The sequence below is a fragment of the Terrapene carolina genome, unplaced genomic scaffold (assembly GCF_002925995.2).
Source record: "Terrapene carolina triunguis isolate 2854851 unplaced genomic scaffold, T_m_triunguis-2.0 Scaffold88, whole genome shotgun sequence".
Taxonomy (NCBI): Eukaryota; Metazoa; Chordata; order Testudines; family Emydidae; genus Terrapene; species Terrapene triunguis.
Window position 1 is genome coordinate 47815717 of NW_020664439.1, and position 21734 is coordinate 47837450.

General features: G+C 44.2%; 1 protein-coding gene across 1 annotated transcript in view; it reads left to right on the forward strand.

Moving 5' to 3' along the window:
* Nucleotides 1-1397: 1397 nt before the first annotated feature.
* Nucleotides 1398-21734, forward strand: part of TP63 (tumor protein p63) — a 132385-nt gene continuing 112048 nt past the window's right edge. The window contains exon 1 of the mRNA XM_024202380.1: nt 1398-1459. Coding sequence (XP_024058148.1) covers nt 1398-1459 — 62 coding nt within the window. The remainder of the gene's footprint in view (nt 1460-21734) is intronic.

Here is a 21734-nt window from a genome sequence, read left to right on the forward strand (position 1 = left end):
TCCCTGCCACCCTGGCACAGACAGCAAAGAAAATGTTTCCACATGACACACTTCCAACCAAAATTTCCTACAAGGAAAAATTAAAAAGCCCAGTTCTCTGCCTCGGAAGAGGGCTCCTGGCTTTGGCTCATGAGGTTGGCATTTGCGCTGACATCAGCACCTTGCAGGTGCATTGTGGGTAGGTGAGTTGAGGGTCAGCTTCCCCCCCCCCCTTCTGCTTGAAGATGCAATCCTGTTGGTGGATAGATACGTGGACGCTATTTTTTCCTGCTGGAATCCATTTTAATTTAGCTCCTGATTCATATTTCATTCATTCTCCAAAACCACAAAACCGGGATAGGTTTACAGCACGCACTATTTGAGTGAGACACGGAGGGGGTGAAGCAGTGGCAACAGAGCAGGTTGTTTCCCTGGTACGTTTCCTGGTGGTGAAAAATAAAAGCTTGTTTTGTTTTTCTTGATGGGGTTCAACCTGCTTTTTATCTTTTCCCTTATCAAGGTTAATTTCCTCCTGTGGACTTGACTTTGCTGTTGTTTCCAGCTGCTTGTAACAGCCTGGATTTATTCTTTAATTCCTTCCTGGGAACGGTTTTTTTTTAATGTCCAAGTATATTGCAACTCTGCGTGGGAGAGTTATAAGAACTATAAAAACATACTGGGATTTTAAAAATTCCTTTTTTTAAAAAGGAAAAGAATCCTAGAGAAAAATTGAAAATTTGGTTTCATTTTTCTTTTGGTGGGGTAAAGGAGCAAGAGTTCAGAGTTAAATTTAATTGAGGAATTTCCCTGGGTTTTTGGTCGTTCAGCTTTTGAAACCGTGACCACAACGGACAGTTTAACTGCAGAGAGAGACTGACATGAAAATTCCCCTAGGCAACTCTGTAAACATGTTAGCCCCAGAGGTGGCCATGAAAGCACTCAGAGCAAGATCCGATTCAGTGCAGGCGCGGCACCCAGCGCAGGAAACTCTGGCCATTTGGAGGCAAAGTTGACCAACGAGTACAACGGTTTGCAAAATCCCAGAGCTGCCAAAATTAACCTCTGAGGTCACCATGGAAGGCAACCAATGGCCAGCGAGATCAGAAGTTCAGAGATGCCCGAGATGAGTTCTCGACAACAAGTGTGGCCGATGTGCACCCAAGATTATTAAGGATGTAGAGAGGAGGGGGAAATATCTCTGCAGAAGATGCCCAGCTGGTAAGGAGTGACTGTGATGCTCAGGTCACTTGATGAATCCCATTGGCCAAGCCCCTGGAAGACCCCACCCATTTGCAAGTGTAAAATAAGTCTCTAAAGTTCTATCTCTTGTATCACTTGACCTTATTGCATTTAGCCTGCTGGCTTTATATATATTTATTTGTTTTGTTTTGTTTATCCCTGAAAAGGGATCGGAGGAAATGAATTTTGAACCTGCACCATACACCACCTTGCAATATTACCCTGATCCCTGCATGCAGCGGTGAGTTGGAGTGTGACATAAGTTTCTCCTATCGCAGATTTGATCCGAGTGCCTTGTGTAATTATTATCTTTTCTGCTAGCATGCAGTGGCAGCTGGGCTGCATGGGGGAAAAATGTGCCACTCGCTTCATGCTCGGTGAAGCTGATTATTATTTTTGGCTTTCTAACTGGTTATTGTTTAATTATAGGCATCCGTTTAAAATATCTCCCTTTTCCCCTTTGGCTACAGAAAAGATATCTGATAAATAATGTGAAAGCCAACAATATTTTTGCCTTGCGCTTGGGGTTAGACTATTACTGTGCTTTGAGAAGTGTCAAAAGTCCTTTAATTGTATATAGATTTATTTTTTAAATGAAAAGGCTCCTGGACAGAACATAAGCATTAGTAGAATACCTCGAGTTCTGGGTATTTAAAAGACGAACCAAGTAAGTTGTGGAGAAGATCCAAACTGTAGAAGTTTTTTGCTATCTTTCTGAGAGAGTCATTTCCAAAGAATATTTTTGTGCGCTGCTTAATAGTGAACATTATGGCTTAACAACAACTCTTATTTTTAGTGTTGTTAAGCTGTTTTATAGCTTTCCAGATGATGATAAAAGCATGTCACAGAATGGGGTCTCAGTGCATCAGATTGTTTGTTTCTTCTAACAGGCGCTTGCTATATTTAAACATGCAAATGACATGCAGACGGTATTTTTCCAGTCATAAAGCGAGGAGAGGTGAAGTCCTTTCATTGTGATCTCTTGTGGAGACACTCCTTGAAGGATAGCTTCTGTCTGGATTATGAGAGCCTGTTGGCCAGATACTCCAGGGTTAACTTATCCTTCAGCGCTTTGCCTAATGAAGGCTGCTTATGTTGCAGGGCTGTCTGTTTAAGTAAGTGCTTGGTTACTGTCACATAACCCAGGGGATTATAGAAGCTTTGTGATCTCTTTTTCATTAACAAGATTTGCCATAATGTTTTTCTCTTCCCCTACTCCACGCTGATACGTACCCAGGGCTTGCCCCATGTGATGAGCCCTGTGGGCAGTGTGGAAAACTGGCAGGGGGAGAGAGAGAGCCTGAGGTTTGGGGGAAGGAGGAGGGCTGGTGGTGAGAAATAGCAAGCACTCCTTGGCTGCGCTGCCTTCGTTGGGGAATGTGGAACATAGCAGGAGGGTATTGGTTTCCCCTGTGAAACCTTCCACAACAGAAGTTGTATTGCTCTTGAGACAAACTCCGCCAAATTCTGATCTCCATGAAATCTGTGCAATCCAACTGACCTCAATGAGGGTGTGCTTGGTGCGAAAGAAATACAGTGAGAGTACCTACACGGGGAGAAGATTTCTGAAGATCGCAAAGAACTCTTTAATCTATCAGACAAAGGCAGAAGGAGATCCAGTGCCTGGAAGGCAAGGCTGACCAAATTCAGAGTAGAAACCAGGAGCAAATATTTAAAAGTGAGGGTAATTAATCTCTGGAACAACTTGCCAACGGATGTGGTGAATTCTCCATCACTCAAAATCTTGAAATCGAGAATGGACATCTTTCTAAGATGTATGCTGTAGTTCAAGCAGAAATTCAGGGCTTCACTGAGTGAAGTTCTCTGGCTTGTGCATCCAGGAGGTCAGTCTGTCATAACGGCCCCTTCTGGCCTTAAAAATCTCTTTAAAAGCAAATCCTTGGTCTATAGCTTGTGGCCCAAGCTTTGCGCCTTATGGTCACACTGAATGTTTGCGGATACGTGTATAAATAGTGTGTGAGGAGGGTGCAGGGTGACTTGGGACTGGTAATGTGATATCAGGTCCACAGCTCAAGTCCAGCCCAGGTGAGTAATGCCCACAGATCATAACCATCTCAAGGCTATTTGCATGGAATGAGAGGTGAGCTCGGTCCAGTTCCGAGTCTGCATTATAAAAGCCACCCCTACCATTGGCCTCTGTGTTGACAGGCTCAGCAGAGAAGCCAAGGTCTACATCTTTTTCCTTCTCGTTCCTCCACGAGGGGCAAGGCACGTTGACTGAACGCAGAGTGGGCACACTTATCTTGCTACTGCCTGAGCTGTGCTGATCCTGTGGGTAAGAGGACATAACAGGATCTTTCATAGTGAAGCTGTCCGGGATTTTTCCAGTGGACGTTTTCTGTTGGAAAATGCTGCTTATGAAATTGAAATGTTTCCCGGGAAGTCGCTGTTATTAAATGTTTCATTTGGATAAGGTCAAAGTGCTTCTTTTTGACCTTTATAGGAGGATGATATTATTTATATAATACACAGTAGAAAATCAGAATGAGAAAGTTGGAAGGAAGCATTTTAACTGCATTGAAATGAGACGATGCTTCAATATCGTTGTTTTGATATTTCCTAAATGAAATCCTGGGGAACTTTCGTTCTGATTTGTGACGAAGGGAAATTTCAAAATGTCAGAATTTCCCCCTGAATGGAAGTTCCAAGTTACAACTAGCTCTACTTCATGAACCCCCCCCCCCCTTTTTTTAATAAACATATTTAGTGCTAAGTATGCAAATCCTGCTGCAGTTAGAACCGTTTCTCACTTTGATTTAGGGCATTTTCTTAAACACGACCTCCTTGTTCCTGTGTGGGGGGGCGATTGTGGCACAGGTTGGTGAGGGGACATGTCAAAGGTCATACAGTCAGTGGCAGAGCCTGGAATAGACCCACAAGTCCTCTGATTGCCCAGTACAGCGCTGGCTCTCCTAGACCACTCGGCTTCCTGTCCTACCTTCCTGACGCTCTTGCAAATACCCATCTCACAACACTTCTGAGGCCATTGACCACTTGCTAAATGCAGCAGGTGAAACCGAGAACACTCGTGGGTCACAACAGCAGAGATGAGCTGGGCTAGCTGCAGCATATGGACCTCCCTTGATGAGCAGAATATATTGCTATGAGCACGTCAGTGCTCCGTGCCCTGAGCTCATGGCCTTGATAAAGAAATGGACCGTTCGACTGGACTATTCCCTGTGCAATAGTGAAGACGTCCAAGGTAGAGCGTGTAAGTGGGTTGCAAAAGGAGCAGTTAGCAGAAGCGGCATGTGGCTAAACTGTTTCATGTTTTCCCTCGAAAGGATAAGATCCCAATGGCTGGTTAATGTCAAAACCAATTAATTCAAACAATAAAATAAAAGCAAGGGTTCTATTTTTGTTATATTCCAAGAGAAGGTCTATAAAGAGTCTCTAAAGGTAGTTCAGCTCTCTGACCCAGATCCAAGGTACTTAACCACATGCATAACTTTAAGCACATGATTAGTCTCAGTGAACTATCTACTCATTGTAGTCAATGGAACTACTTGTCCATAAAATTACATGTATTCTTAAGTACCTTCCTGGATCAGGACCTTAGATATACTAGTAACAGGTACTACAGAAAACCTACAATAGTTGTGAGTCATCAAATAATCTACTTCTCTAAAATAGATGGGGGTTCCACCTTTCAAGAAGTGTCTGCCTAGCTGCAGTTGAAAGCTACTAATGTAAAACCAGGAAGGCACTGTAATTATGATCAAAGTCCCAACGCTTGGAGCTATATAATTAGTCCTTCTCTCCAAGCCACTTTTTTCAGCTTAAGTCTAGCTGGGGGAGTGATGTTTACAGATAAGTCACTCATGTTTTTGGAAATGACGGTCATTAGACTGTACTTTACCTAGAAACTCTGCTCCCTTTGGATTATGTTTTTCTTTGTAAGAGACGCACCTGTTAGGAGAAACAGATTAACATCCTGCCTGTCCTCACATCTGGCTCCCTCTTTGCTCATGTGACTGCAAAATCTGTTGTCTCAAAGTTTCTGATTGCTGGCGCTTCGTAGGTATATACTGGGGCAAACTCACCCTTGGTGTAATTCCGTTAACATGAATGGACTCACCTACAAACTGCTCTTTCTTCTTTAATTTTAGGCCATATAAATCATACTGTTGATTGGCTTAGAGCCCACCCTTCTAAAACTCTCACTAATTGCTTGGGCTTGAGAAACAGTCCTTGAATCTCATTGATAACTTCTAACCCCTGTTGAGTCTATGTCAGAAATATGGATTCTTAGGTTTGGTCACAGTCTTTTTTGACCAAAAGACAGTTAAATCTTGAAGTTTTTTTTAAAAAAGAGGTTAATGGAAAAATCTCCTCCCAAAAATTTGTTAGGGTGCATGGGAGAATGAGGAGGAAGAGTTTTAATAGCTTCTTTTAAATGAGTGACCATGACTTAGGTTCATGGATTTCAATTACTGGAGAGATGTGGTCTCAGCACAGGCCTGGTAACCAAAACTCCTGAGTTTCTTAGATTCATTGACGGGTCCGTTGTGATCATCTAGAACACAGTCCAGAGAACATCCCAAAATAATTCCTAGGGCAGAGCTTTTAGAAAAACATCCAAACTTTAAATTGAGCTGGGATAGAGAATCCACCACGACCCTTGGCAAATTGTTCCAATGGTTAATTACTCTCACTGTCAAAAATGTGCACCTTTTTTCCAGTCGGAGTTTGTCTAGCTTCAACTTCCAGCCATTGACTCATGTTATACTTTTCTCTGCTGGACTGAAGAGCCCATTATTAAATATTTGTGCCCCAGGTAGGTGCTTATAGACTGTGATCAAGTCACCCATTAATCTTCTCTTTGTTAAGCTAAATAGATTGAGCTCCTTGAGTCTGTCCCTATAAGGCAGGTTTTCTAATCCTTTAATCATTCTCATGGCTCTTCTCTGAACCTTCTGCAATTTATCAACATCCTTCTTGAATTGTGGGCATCAGAACTGGACACGGTGTTCCAGCAACTTTTGCGCCAGTGACAAATACCGAGGTAAAATAACCTCTCTGCTCCTACTTGAGTTTATGCATCCAAGGATGGCATTAGCTCTTTTGGCCACAGCATCACACAGGGATCTCATGTTCAGCTGATTATCCACCACGACCCCCAAATCTTTTACAGAGTCACTGTCTCCCAGGATAGAGTCCTGTAAGCATGGCCTACATTCTTTGTTCCCAGATGTACACATTTACATTTAGCCATATTAAAACGCATATTGTTTGCCTGCCCCAGTTTATCAAGAAATCCAGATCACTCCGAATCAGTGACCTATCCTCTTCATTATTTACCATGCCCCCAATTTTTGTGTCATCTGCAAACTTTATTTAATTCTAATCTTTACGTCATGTGTGTACGTGGGCAAGTAGCTTAACTTCTCTGCTGTAGCTCCCTCATGCGTGGAATAAGAAAACAATGTTCCTAGACTTGTTTGCCAAATAGAAGTGTTGTGAAAGTTAATACTTATAAGGTACTTTGCAGGCGAAAAGCCTTATATGTAAATGCTCATTATTATTCACCTGGGGTAATAAAACAGAGATTTCCATGTTTGTGTGGGAAGGAGGCCCATTTGGATCCAAAATGCAGGCCCCACCTTGTAATCAGGGACAGCCGAGAGTTATGCACAGCACAGAGATGTGTGCTGTGTCCCTTGTCCAGGTGTGAATCAAAAGGAAAGTTATTCATTCAGTGGACCCATAGTCAGGGCCAGCCCTAGACCAAATGATGCCCCAGGCGAGAAGCGTCTTCAGGTCCCCTCCCCTCAATTTGTTAAACTTTTGAATATCTTACTTTGTATTGCATTTGTAGCCTGTTTCATGACTTTGAGGCACAATTTGCATGAATGATTTATCCTTGTCATATGAGACGATAAATTTGCTAACAACAAAAACAGCACTCCGAGCCCGGTGCCCCGCAAGCCCGGCACCCCAGGCGGTCGCCTGCCCCTAAATCTGGCCCTGCCTGTAGTAATTCTGGCACAAGTCGCTCATATTTCTATTTAAGACAAGTTGGGTGATATGATGATGAACTGTTGTCAGAATAATATTTAAACATAGTATCTGAAAACAAAGTCAATACCTCACTCTGGCAGACAGGGCTAATCTGGTTCCACAGATTTCTTGCTTGTAGACAGTTGTACTCCTTACTGCTCACCTTAGCATAAATACTACTATGCCAGGGCAGAACAATCATCTAACCAGTCTGGTATCCTGCTTGTGGCAGTGGCCAAAACTTGCTGCTTGAACTGAAAGCTCCAAACCCAAATGAAGAAAACCATGTGGCTTGTTATTAATGTATATCTGACAGCGCCTGCTAGGCACTAGGTGCTTTCCAAGCACGTAAGGAGGACGGTGCCTGCTCCTGATGACTAGGGTGATCAGACGTCCTGATATTAGAGGCTTTGTCTTATATATGCGACTGTATCCCTCCCACACCCGAAAAAAAGTGTCCTGATTTTTCACACTTGCTATATGGTCACCCTACTGCTTAAGCCCCTGGCCAAAACTACCAGTGACTTCAATCAGAGCTGGACTGAGCTTGCTCCACAGAGGTGAGGGGTGCAGGAGAGCTGGTTTTCCTGATCCTTCCCTCCTACCCCCCCATGGGAATTGCTTGAGTCTGAAGTCTTATGAGCCCTTGTCGTTTGTATTCTAGCCAGTGTAACTGTGGGGGCTGTTCTCCTTGGTAGAAGTCTTGAATGGCTGATCAAACATTCTCAGGGCACATCACCCACCACTGCAGCCAGATTTGCATGAGAGTTCATTCTTGGTGTGTTACACTCAGGTGAAAATTTGGCCATAGGTGTCACAACAGGAGTTGCTGGGTGAAAACTTTTGAAATCAGGTCCTAACTCTTTTTAGATCCTTATACCAGTAAATTATTTGCCATGATAATACCCTGTAGCAGAGAGTTCCACAGGTTAACTGTACACCGCATAAAGAATCAAGCGAAACCTGTTTCAGTTGGCCACTCTAAGACCCGATAAAAATCAGTTTTCAGAGTAGCAGCCGTGTTAGTCTGTATCCGCAAAAAGAACAGGAGTACTTGTGGCACCTTAGAGACTAACAAATTTATTAGAGCATTAATAAAAATAAAAGATAAAAATCAGTGTGTTAGCTGAGATGACCTAACAAAGGGGAAACACAAATGAGTGACAGGACAACTTTAGGCTCCTGATGTCGATGTTTTCTTGTATAGGTTTCACTATTGTTTTTTAAATGTTGAAGTCCGTTCATTGAGTTACCCCCTTCTTCCTGTATTGTGAAAGTGCAACAGAACATAAGATAGGTCTTCTCTGTACCAGACATTATTGCTAGCCTTGCTTCTCTTGAGAAGAATAAATCTTTAAATAATCTTGATCCTTTTTAATTTCTCTGTTTATAGAAACCCCGCTCTCTCTTCCTGTCCACCCACCCTGGTTTGGTGTTGCCCTTTTCTGGACCTCTTCTCTCTATGTTAGGGAGACATTTTTGTGTGGCGGATACCACATACTTTTCATAGTCATTGCCAAAGTGCTTCAAGTTTTGACCTTAAAACCTCGCACAAACTGCCCCGAATGTAGTAAGAAGGTGCCAGTCTGCTTGGAGATCTCTTTTGTGTTCCGAAAGGGATTAAAGTGGAACTGAATTGTCTGTTGTCTCTGTTTTTTCTGGTTCTAAAAGGGGATGGATGGAGAATTTATAAAGTCTTTGGGGTGGTCCTTTTTGCTCTGGGGAGAGAATCCTTGATTCACGGGCTCCTCCCCCACCTTTCCACCTCCAGCAAGGCTGAAAAAATTAATGACTCAGACACTCAATGGCTCATCTATTTAGATGTGCTCATGATGTTCATGGTAAATGCCATGAATATAATCCCTCATTTATGTAAGGAGGGAGGGATAGCTCAGTGCTTTGAGCATTGGCCTGCTAAACCCAGGGTTGTGAGTTCAATCCTTGAGAGGGAGCCACTTAGGGCTCTGGGACAAAATCAGTACTTGGTCCTGCTAGTGAAGGCAGGGGGCTGGACTCAATGACCTTTCAGGGTCCCTTCTAGTTCTAGGAGATAGGATATCCCTGCTAATAGTTAACTTGCCATGTCCTCTTTCTGCAGCCACAATGATTTACAGCCCCAGATCAGTCTTTTTTAGCTGCAAATAAAAGAAAAACCCCAGGTTTGGGCTGAATTTGTAGGATGACCACTGTGTGCAGTTTGGAGCAAGGTGGGGAATCCACACAATTCCTGTTCTGTAAACATTTCTATTCGTATTAGGTTTTACAGCGGTTCTTCTCCTGGCCCCCCACCCACACCTTCTCTGTCTTCAATGTTATATTTGTATTCTTGGAAATACCCTCTCAGTCCCTTCAGAACAGTGCAGGCCAGATTTACAAATGTATTTGGCACCGAAAGAGGCGAATGGGCACCTGGTGCCATTTACAAAAGTGCCAATGTCACTTAGGTGCCTAACTCCCATTGGAAGCCAATGAGAGTTAGGTGCCTAACTCGCTTAACAGTTTTGTAAATCCTACTAGGCTTCTATCTGCATTTTTAAGTGCCTAAATACCTCTCTACGTCTGGTCCCGTGCGTTCAGAATTTTAACAGGGGCTGCTGGGGACTGCACCGCTGCTACAATGGGGATTCATAGATTCATAGATTCTAGGACTGGAAGGGACCTCAAGAGGTCATCGAGTCCAGTCCCCTGCCCGCATGGCAGGACCAAATACTGTCTAGACCATCCCTGATAGACATTTATCTAACCTACTCTTAAATATCTCCAGAGATGGAGATTCCACAACCTCCCTAGGCAATTTATTCCAGACTCCCGAAAGGGAGTCTTTCCTTTAAGATGTGGCTCTTCAGGCTAGAAGAAATACGAGACATGGCCCAAATTACTGCCTGAATTCGCCAAAGCCAGGAGAAGAAAGCTGGGCCTGTAACATATCATAGAAGAAAACCAGCAGGTGTGTGACCTTGGACTCAGCCTAAAATACCAGCACAAAATGAACCTGGCTTTCCAGGGAAATAGAACATAGATGGGCCAAGTCACTTCAGAACATACTCAGGTGTAACGATGCCACACGAGGCAGGGTGTAGAATGACTGGCTCGTGTGTGGGTCTGCATGCTGCTTGCTTAGAAAGTGCCCGATGCTGCCTCTCTTACTGTGTGTTAGCAGTACCTTACTCTGCAAGTATTAGTGGGCAGTACTTGTGGAGGAAGGTACTCCACACCCTGGGGCAGAATTCAGCCCAGATTGATTGCCGGCACGGCACCAAATACTGGCTTGACTTCCTCCTTCCTGACTGACAATGACAGCCGGTCAACGCTTTTCCCATTTAGATTTTTTTTTTTAATGAATTCGTTTGTTTAAATTAAAATGGCGATAGAAAAAGCCCCTGAAAAATTCTGATGCAAATGAAAATATTTTTAATGTACCAATTATAATAATAATTGCAACTGTTTTGGGGTGTTCTTTATCAGCTATAATACACATCAACAAATTTGAAAAATGAGGAAGAAAAACATTCATTTTCCCCCCAGCTCCAGTGATAAAGGGTTGTTAATACTCATCTTTTTTTCTGTTTACATCATTTACTTATATAACTTCATGTATATTCTAAATACCTGATGGTATCACTGGCCTTCTTGCTATGACTTATAACAGACTCTAGCTCCTTGCATAGAGACGTAGGGCTCCTCTGTTATTAAGTGCTTGACCCTCGCACGTGGTACTATATAACTATTGCTGATTCATGGTTAGTAGGTGGATTCGGTTAGGTCCCTCTGCATATGAGGAGCAGCTGCCTGTAGGGAAAAACCCTGAACTAAATTGCAAGTGTTTAAATATTCTCATTTTAGACAGCAAAATAAGAATACTTTAATATTTAAAAAAACAAAACAACCCTTCTCTGGGGGAAGGCTCCATCGGCCATGGGGATACAGCAATAGATGCCCTGGCACTAGCCGCAAGCACGTTGAAGAACTGCACAAAATAGAAGTTGGCAACATGTAGCTGATCTGAACATCACACGTTTGAAATGCTCAGCTGTGTGTCATAGATCCTAGACAGCTAATGGCGATTCTCCTGTAGTGTAGGAAGCATGCTCCTGTGCTTTTGGAGCAGAAGGATATGGGTCCCATCCCTGCTGAGTGGTGCGTAGCTTAGTGACCACCAGGAAGTCTTAGTTGCAGTATTGCCAGCCATAAGCATTCCCAAATCATGAGTCAAGCACTTAAGTCATGGGATCAGTTTATAAATCATAAGATTAAAAAAAAATGTGGTGTTCTTTGCATTTGCCTTTTAACTTTTGAGCCTTTTGGGTTCACTTTTGCAAGCTTTTCTCCAGCACCATGAGGCAAGAAACTAACTTTTTTTAAAATCAAACCTGAGATTCTGGTGTATTCACATGATCCCAAGAGCTGGTGCTTTAAGAAAAGCACCAAATATCATGAAACTCACCATAAAATTGTGAGAGTTGGCAATACTACAGGTGTCTATGGGTTCATTGTGATAGAGGGGTCCAGTCCTACAAACACATACCACCAGGTATAGTTGCAGCGGTGAAGGAATTGGAAGCACTTCAGGTAGCATATAGCAGTACACTGACAGAGTTTGTAGCAGGTAGCTTGCTAATTAGTTCCTGAACACCCTCCTGCTTTTACTCCTCTTTTATATTTTTGTCCTTCAGGAGCCCTCACCAAATGTAACAGAACATCTTATTTTCTGTTGTCATCTACCAACTAATGGGAATAATTTTATTTTGGTTGGTTTGTTTTTATCCTCCAAAGCACATTGGATTTCAGCTCATTGGGGTGGGGAGGGAAGTCAGCTAAGTGGAAGAAGCCAACTCCCCTGCACAGAATAAAATGACAAGAAACAGAATCGAGACCTTGCATGTACCATCTGCTTTGCTGATGTTTGTTTTGCATTTTAATATAATGATACACCGGGAGACAGGAAGCTATGTTTTACAACTTCCCTCTTCTACCGAGGGATGGGAATTTTCAGCATTATTTTTATAGCAATTCAGTGTGACCAGGCAAATGTGAGAGAGGCAGTTAAATAAACCTCCTGAACAATTTACGGAGCCAGGAATTTGTGTGACAAAAACCATGGCTACTTTCTGAAAAGCAGGTGCCTATGGGAGCCAAAGTCCTACCTGGCTCAGCTTACAATGTCAGAAAGCTGTGAGCAGGGGACGCTATAAGCTATATATGTGATGTTCTGTGTCTGGGGACTCTGTCCCTCTCTCCTAAGATTATATGTAGGAGGCCAAATGCCCTGAGTCCATATATAATGTAACAGTGCCAAGAACCAAATGTAGCCAGCATGATTTCACCTGCCATGCTTCCTTCATGGCGTGGGTCCCCTCTTTATACTAGGGCATGATGTCATCTCGCCAGCCTGTCACTCTGGCCTTCTCATTGCCACTGAATTTAGAGAATGTCTGTCTTGCGTGACCTGGGATGATAACAACTCAGCACCTGCTGTCCAATGTGCTCCAGTGTCTCGTGTCCTCACCAGCGTACAATCTGCAGAACTTCAAGCACTCGTATAAACACAGCCTGAGATTTGCTTCAGAAAGGGGCTAGTCGCGGCGGGGGAATTACTGTAAAAACGTTCCACACTGGGTGGAATGTATAAGTCACCTAGGGCAGTGGTTCTCCACGACCGGTCCGTGGACCGGCGCCAGGCCCTGAGATCTCCCGGACACAGTTTAGGAAGGCAGCAAACCGGTCCCTGGTATCAAAAAGGTTGAGAAACACTTGCTTAGGGAGTGTCTCCTTGGAAAAACAGGGAAGAAGCTGCCTGCAGATAATCCACTCTGGGTTTTGTACTGAGCTCAGTGTTGGCTGGGACAGGACCTGGGGGAATACACTGCAGGAGCAATCCGTTAAGCCCACACTGTTTCCCTGACAAGTGGCGTTCCCATCACCTGGGTCAGAAGAGAGTGCTAAGGTATACAACAGGATAAGGAGGCAGAAAGGAGCTTTGTGGCTATAGCTCAGTGTCCGAATTGTTTCCCTTCAGGCTTTTGGATGAGTTTATTGCTTGTGAAAGGGCCTGACCAGAGGGACCTGGAGGCTGATCTTACTTGGCCAATGCACCGGTACATAGGCAGTAGCAGTATAAGCGTCTCCCGCGGGGACCTGCCAATGTGCAACACAGCCTCCTTGGCCTCCAGAGGAAACGTAAGCTGAGGCTGTGACTTGGGTGACCAAACAGCAAGTGTGAAAAATCGGGCTGGGTAATAGGAGCCTATATAAGAAAAAGACCCCAAAATCGGGATTGTCCCTATGAAATCGGGACATCCGGTCACCCTAGCTGTGACTGAACACATGTAGGTCAGGCGCTAGGCGTAGTCCTCTGCATTAACCAGTGCAAAGTATTCTGCAGGCCAGCTCAGCTTAGTCTTGACCCTACAAACACTTACACAACTAAGTGCTCAGTTTTATGCACGCTGAGTAGTTCCAGGGATTTCAGTGTCTGGGTGTGCTTTTGCAGGACCAGGTCACGAGTTGTAAGTAACTGCACAAAGTAAGGGGTGGGGCTTGGGCCTGGGCGTGGGCATGGAATGGGCTACACTCTGTATAGGGCATGTGAAATACTTTGGGAATTTCCTTCAAAAGATTCCATAGCAATGTCCAATTTTTAACAGTGCAGTGATTCCAGCAGAGCTTGTCTGTATAGATCAGTGGTTCTCAACCAGGCTACGCGTACCCCTGGGGGTGCACAAAGGTCTTCAAGGCGGTACATCAATTCATCTAGATATTTGCCTAGTTTTACAACAGCTCCATAAACAGCACTAGTGAAGTCAGTACAAACTAAAATTTCATACAGACAGTGACTTGTTTATACTGCTCTGTATACTATACACTGAAATGTAAGCACAATAATTTATATTCCAATCGATTTATTTTATAATTATATGGTAAAAATGAGCAAGTAAGCATTTTTTCAGTAACAGTGTGCTGGGACACCTTTGTATTTTTGTCTGATTTTGTAAGCAAGTAGTTTTTAAGTGAGGTGAAACTTGGGGGTACGCAACACAAACCAGACTCCTGAAAGGGGTACAGGAGTCTGAGAAGGTTGAGAGCCACTGGTATAGACTGTGTATGTGTTTGTGTACACTAAGCAGAGGATTACAAATACCTGATGTTGTCTTCTTAACTAGAAGCTATCTATTAACCATAGATCCAGGACATAAACTACATGTTAATCACGTGAGAATTCCTGGCTCTCGGTCCTTTGCTCGGACCGGATTGTGCTTTCTGAGAAGTTACATTTACACTACGTACATTGGTGTACACTGTGACTCTCCCTGCCCCAATACACCCATTATTTAACTGGGTGTGTTTTTTATTGCAAATAAATTTCCTCTTCCTTAACCCTGTTATTCTTTGGGATGAATATTCTATTGGTCTTTAGTCCGCAATAGCTGATAGTTCGGGCCCTACCACATTCACAGCCATGAAAAACATGTCACGGACCATGAAATTTGGTCTCCCCCCGTGAAATCTGGTCTTTTGTGTGTTTTTACCCTATACTATACTGATTTAATGAGGGAAACCAGCGTTTCTCAAATTGGGGGTCCTGTCCCAAAGGGGAGTTTCAGGGGATCGCAAGGTTATTTTAGAGGGCTCGTGGTATTGCCACCCTTACTTCTCCACTGCCTTCGGAGCTGGGCGGCTGGAGAGCGGCGACTGTTGGCTGGGCGCCCAGCTCTGAAGGCAGCGCCCGACCAGCAGCAGCGCAGAAGTAAGGGTGGCAATACCATACTGTGCCACCCCTACTTCTGCGCTGCTGTCTTCAGAGCTGGGTGGCTGGATAGTGGCGGCTGCTGACTGAGGGCCCATCTCTGCAGGCAGCAGCGCAGAAATAAGGGTGGCAATACCATACCGTGCCATCCTTCCTTCTGCGCTGCTGCTGGCGATGGCTCTGCCTTCAGAGCTGGGCTCCCGGCCAGCAGCCGCTGCTCTCCGGCTGCCCAGCTCTGAAGGCAGCGCCACCACCAGCAGCAGTGCAGAAGTACGGGTAGCAGGACCGCAACCCCCCTACAATAACCTTGCGCCCCCCCCCCCAACCCACCCACACAAACTCCAGGACCCCTACAATTACAACACCGTGAAATTTCAGATTTAAATAGCTGAAATCATGAAATTTACAATTTTTAAAATCCTATGACCGTGAAATTGACCAAAATGGACCGTGAATTTAGTAGGGCCCTACTGATAGTCGCTCCCTTTTATCCACATTATCCTGTATTTTAAAAAAGACAACAATAACCTCCCAGATCCAATGGGCAGCCCCTCAGGGCCGTGCCTATCCTGATTTGAACCAGACACTGTTGTAATTTAGCTGGAGGTGTCTGGTTCTCCTTTTTCTATCCACTTTCAAATGTCACCATTCTCCACTGATGGAATTGCATAGTGTTAATTATGAGCCAGTTTCAAGTAACGTGACTATCTTGCTGAAGATCGGATGCAGTTGGCTGAATTGTCTTTACACTAAGTACAATAAATAGTTTCCTGTTCTGCGTTGTGGTCTGTGTGTGTGTGTGAGAGAGAAAGACAGACATAGATGAATGAAAACTGAGGAATGCTGATTGCTAGAAGAAAGGCTGGAAATGTTAAAAGTACACCCACCACGAGTGCTGAATTCAATGGTCTGCTGTAAGTGCTGCAATCGGGTGACTGCTGTGCTCACAGAAAAGTGTCAACACTAATGACAGGAAAGCTTTAAAAGGGCTGAGGTTTTGTTCAGAAAAGCACCTGAAAGTTTGGATTTTTAGCCCGACCCTATCCAAACCTGTCAGGTTTGCAAATCTCGGCTCTTGAAATCAATGGACAATGGTGATGGTTGCATGTACAAAGTAGACATAAAATTGTACTCACGGTTATTGGCAGGGCCCTATACTTTTGAAAATAGCCCAGGAAGTCTAGCCGTGGTTTTTTTTAACTTTTACTATTTCCTCTGGCTCCAACGATCAGTTTAATAAGAAACACAATGGTTGTAATTTTTAAACTGTTCTAGGCATTTAAAAAAAAAAAGGCTAGCCCCCTTGACAATGTTTCTTTTGTAAATGGATGAATTTTGTGTCAAAGCCATTCTGTGATCACAGAACACTGCCGCATAGTAGAGATCTCTGAGGCTCCTTACAGGTTTGCTGGCTGCTTCTATGTGCACCTATTGAACTGTCTGGTGCAATCCATTATGAAAGACGGATCAGCAGGTTGCTTGTTGATGTGGAGTTAAGCGCTTGCCCAGAGGCATCGAAAGACGATTCCTTTTGATTTTAATTGTAGCTGTAAAATAGTTGTGAATGCCATTGTTATGAGGAACATTAATGTGTGACAGCTCCTTATTAAGCAGCGATGTCCCAGTAAAAAGAATATCCACACATGGCCGTATTCTGCATTGATTCCACCCTATGTTGGATAAATGCAAGACAGCCCAGAAGTCGCCCCATTGTATTTTAGAAATGTCACCAGGTAACTATGTTAATTGCAATGACTTGGGAGTCCATCTTGTCTCAGCTCTGAATCCATAAACCTTCTCTGCCTATCCAGACTGCAGCACAAACAGTTCTTCTACAATCAAGTCTAAATGCTCTTTCTGCTCACTTGTTTGCAGTGTTATTGGAGCTGTTTTGGTCCCAGGATATGGGTGAGATATAAAGTTATTGTCCACCTCATCTGCTAACGTCCTTCTTTCACCATTTCCCGGGGGAGAATAGGAAGGCAATTCATTTTCTTAGAGCTGTGGGGTAGTAACAGTTTGTTGGGCTACCTAGAAAGCGGCTGACCTATCCCAGGGCTTCCAGAACCAAAAAAGAAAAAAGTCTGTATTGGTCAGGGAAACAGTGCAACATGGTGTTCAGTCACAGTGGGGCTAGATTGCCTTGATGGGAGCTGCTGGGGGAAAATCTGACCTTTATTTAGGTGCCTAAATAGGCGCTGAGGTCATGTTAAAACCTGGTTCCTTTTGTGAGTGCTGGGCATTGAAAAATCTGACTCTGTGCTCTTGAGAATCCAGCCCAGTGGGTGCGTGTCAGGTCACCGGCCTTGGCGTGGCTAGGTGGCGCTGGTGCATACTTGTGTGTTGCTCTGCTAAGAGGCCTGTTTGGAGCAAGGTTTTGGGTGGAGGTTCCTGGCATGGTGCAGAGTGTTTAGCTTGCCTGCTCTGCTAAGCACTGAAGGACGTCGTGGGAGAAGGCCTTTGTGCCTGCAGCAACACTGGGTCATTTCCAGGCAAACAGAGAGCTGGAGGTAGAGTCCTTGCATGATTAAGAACACAGCTTAGGTGCATTAATGGCTGCTACAGTTTAGATTCCTCTTACTTTTGTCTCTTGTGTGGCAAGCAGTGTTTCCTTCCAGTCTGCAGGAGTATGATCATGATGTTGTTAGATTTTGGGCCCATTAGGGACCCAGTGCCAAGCAGAGGTTGAAGCTTTAGGAGTGCCTTTTATGAGTTAATTTACAGAGAGATACAGTAATGCAAACTCATGCATTTGGATTTAATTTAGGGGAGAGCTCTGTGTGTGTATGTGTAAGTCCATTTCATACTGTGCTGACTTTGCTTACATGAAGTTATGTTGCGGTCTAAGCAACTGTTGGATTTATTACCTGGACTGATTGATATTTATACTCAATATGTGGCCATGTTGTGGCATTGCACTGGCTCTGGACTTAATTTACAATACTGTTTGCAGTACACTCTTTATTCCATATTTGTGGATAGTACTAATGCTCTCCAATATCACTGGGTACATTGCGTACGTAGGACCAAATCCAGTGTCCCCAAGGGGCTTAATGGGAGTATTGTGTGAGTAAGACCTGGGTAAAACTGAGGAATTGGCTCATTGTCACTGTAATTGCTTCAAATGGGGAAAATAACAGGTGGAGGCTAAACCTAACTAAAACAGACAAATATATGTGGCTCAAACAAAATGTCCTTCTGTTCTTTTTGATTTGTAGGACCATAGCTTCTAGGAGCCCCGGTTGTGGATGAAAACCCCCCTGTGTTAGGCACAAAAACAAATACTGAACAAAAAGATGGCTGCTGGGCTATAAAGCTTCTGTTGTTTGTGGAAACCCTGCATAACCCATGAGGATCTGTTTCCTTAGTGAGTAATGCAGGCCCCAAAAACTAATGGCAGTAACACAGGAGAGTCTGATAAAGGGGTTCTTATCCCTTTGTTCTATGGGCAAAGCTTTCAAAACTATAGCCAAAATGTTCTAAGTTGGGTGCCATATTCAGGCCGGTAGTCATGTAGGAAATTGTGGGTTCTTAGCACCTCTGAAACTTGGGCCATTTATTTAGGGGCTTGACTATGGATTTCAGTGCCCTTTTAGGAACTCTAGTTGAAAATATTAGCCTAGGGTACCAAACTGTGTATCTTGAAACAGGATCAGCATCCAGACAGCTCTTACAAGAACACAGACCGGGAGGGCAGTCCCCTGCTCTCACAGGCAAGGCCCTCATAGAATTCTGTTCATATCAGATTTATAATAAATTTCTGCTAAAACCCTGGAGCCACAAACGCTCAGGTATTAAGGTGATGAATGGTCTAGAAACCTATGAATAAATAATTATAAAGAAAAGAGATCTGAAGCTCTAGTTCAGTGGCTTTGTGATGTTGATGGACACTCCCCTCCTATTTCATCAGGAAAAGTTTGGGCTGTTAGGACGGCTTTAAAAGATGAAAAGGCTGATGACCAAGTTCCAGGTATCACTGGACAAATATTTCAATGAGCAAATTTAGGACATAAACAGATTCAGATAGAATGCAAGTTTCCAGTTTTGGTGGGTTTTTTTTTCTGGAATTTGGATAAAATTTAGGGTGGGATTTTTAAAAGCACTTATGTAAGTAACTTGGGAGTCCAAGTCCCATTTTCAGAGTTACCTATGTGCTTTGGAGTCTAAGTTCCACTGAAAGTCAAGTGCCCAGGTGACTTCTGAAAATGGGACACAGACTCCTCAGCACCTACCTAGGTGTTCATGAACATTTTACCCTTTGTGCTTTTGTTCTGCAATGTAAGGGAGATTTTTCAAACCAAATATTTTGCCGTTTTCTTTTGTTGGGAGGAGGAAGGTTAAAAAAAACCCCAAGGATTTTATTTTGAGAGCATTGAATTTGAATTTTCCATTAACTTGAAGATTTTTTCCCCTGAGAATGTTGTGCAGATGAGAGCTTTTCCTGTGTTAATTAAAGTTCTCCCCATCTCCAGCTGGACAGCATTGTTAAACATCTCAACAACACACTTGGGGACAGGATCTATCAGAAAAGTGTGTGTGTGTGGGGGGGGGGGGGAGTATTTAAATAGCAAAAAAAAAAATGTTTATTTAATAAATAAAAGACTGGTGGGTAGGTTTTTCTCTTAAAGTCGAAAACTGGAAACCCTCTCTGTAACATTTAACTGCTGGAGTGGTGGTACTGAGACCCAGCTCTTATATAGCACTTTTCATCCAACCACTTTGCAAACATCATTATCATTGTTTTACAAATGGGGAAACTGAGGCACAGAGCGACATGACTTGCCCAACATCATCCAGCAGGCCAGCAGCAGAGATGCTGTTAGAACCCTGGTTGCCTGATCCATAGGCCACTGCTCTAGCCACTCGGCAGCACTACCTCTACCAACTAAAGAAATGCCCATAATACCTAATGGGAGGAGGTCACGAGTGACAGTTGTCAGGGTGATTATGATGAAGCATGGAGGGCAGACGTCCCAGTCCTCCGTGGTTTGCTGGTGCCTTTATTATGGCTCTTCCATTCCACCTGCAGACGTGGCTGTCCTTGGAAAGCAAAGGATGATTCCTTGCTCTCAGCTCTGGTGGATCCCTGTCTGAGGGGACCCTCGCTCAGGTTACTGTCACCTGGTTGCAGTCCGCAACAAGGTAACATGCACTAAGAGGGTGACATGAAGTGGAAAATGTCACGCCTCCTATGGGTACAATAACACCCCAGATGACTGTAACTGAAAGATGCTGGTGAATAACAATAATTTTTCAGTTTGTGAATGTGTTCGTTCTGCAGCGGTTTTGGCTGTAGCTAGTTTCACCGTTTCTTTTGTGCAGTCAGTTTCTTCTTTGCAGAAAGAATCCTGACCAACAGGAGAACAAAACGCCCCTTTCCTCCTCCTCTGAAAAAGGAATTAAAAAAGAAAATCAGGACATGCTATTAAAGATGGTTCTACCAGAAACCAGAATTGAAAAGTAGTCAGTGTCCCTTTAAGGGTCTCTAGCTCCTATCCTAGGCTGTGCATGATTGATTCTGTAGAGATGCCTTCTTGTGTTGCACAGATATTTTGCTTGTGTGACTTGAGCCCAGTTCCTCTCTCCGGCTCTCCCCTGCCGTTGCCGCTCTCAAACCTGCCCTTGTTCTCTGTGCGCAGCGCTTGGTTCACCTTGAGGCAAAGGAGTTCCTACCGGATGATAAAACTCCTAGCCCTGTCCTGCTGCCCTTCCATGCTCTTCCCTATGGCACAATCAGTTTCCCAGCCCATAGTCCCTGTCCTTGTTCTGATTCCCCAGGTCTCGTCTGGTTTGAGTTCCTCCCCCCAAATTCTTTGCTGTTGTCTGTGTGTTTTCTGGGATGATGGTAGCTGAGGATCTGGGAAAACCGAATCAGGCCCTAGCGACCCAAGAAATACAGGAAGAGCTGTGACTTGTGCAAAGAAGAAACTGACTGTACAAAAGAAACGGTGGGCATTTTTTTGCTACGAAAACCTCCATTTTGTTGAGGATTGCTTGCCCTTCTCCATAGTCACATCCCCCCCTACACCATGGCTACCTCAGTTTCCACCTGCAGGCATTTACAAAATAAAGGTCATGGGCCCAGACTGTGGTGGGGGAGTCCCAAGGTATTTGGAGCAGATCCCTGAAGTTTGGCTGCTGATTGAAACTACTTGGATCTGAAATCTGGGCTGGAAACCTAAGTAAGAATAAATAATTGTGTGCCATCCAATAATGCCCACTGCTGCCGGGCCAGGAATCCCCAGACACCAGTCTCTCTTGGGGTCCCATGAGTCAAGCTCCTGAAATTCAGGGGAAGGTAGGGAAACAAGGGGAAAAAATGTGTGATCCAAGTTTGGGGTGGTTCCTTGTTTTACTCACATTGGTTCACTAGGCCTCAGTTCCGAGGCCTGTCAGGAAGTTTAGAAAGCGATGAAGCATTTGAGGGAGGGGGGAGGGGGAAGGGGAGGAGATTCAGGAAGCGTCTGAGACCTAAAGTTAGGGTCCAAATCTCTGGCCTTTCACAGAATATGCAAGTGTTTGGATCCAAGGGTTTTGTATTGGCCTGTCTTGGAGATGGGGGACGATGGCAACATTCAGATCTGAGCGTCCCCAGGCGTTGGGGTGGAGGGCTGCTTGCACAGGGACCCATCCCTGATGCAATATGCCTGTTTGGTTATTGCTGGCCTTTAACAAGCTTTTCCGGCGTGTATATTGATGGGTGTGTGTATGGGGGGGGGGGGGGGGGGGGGGGGGAGTGAGCATGTCCCAC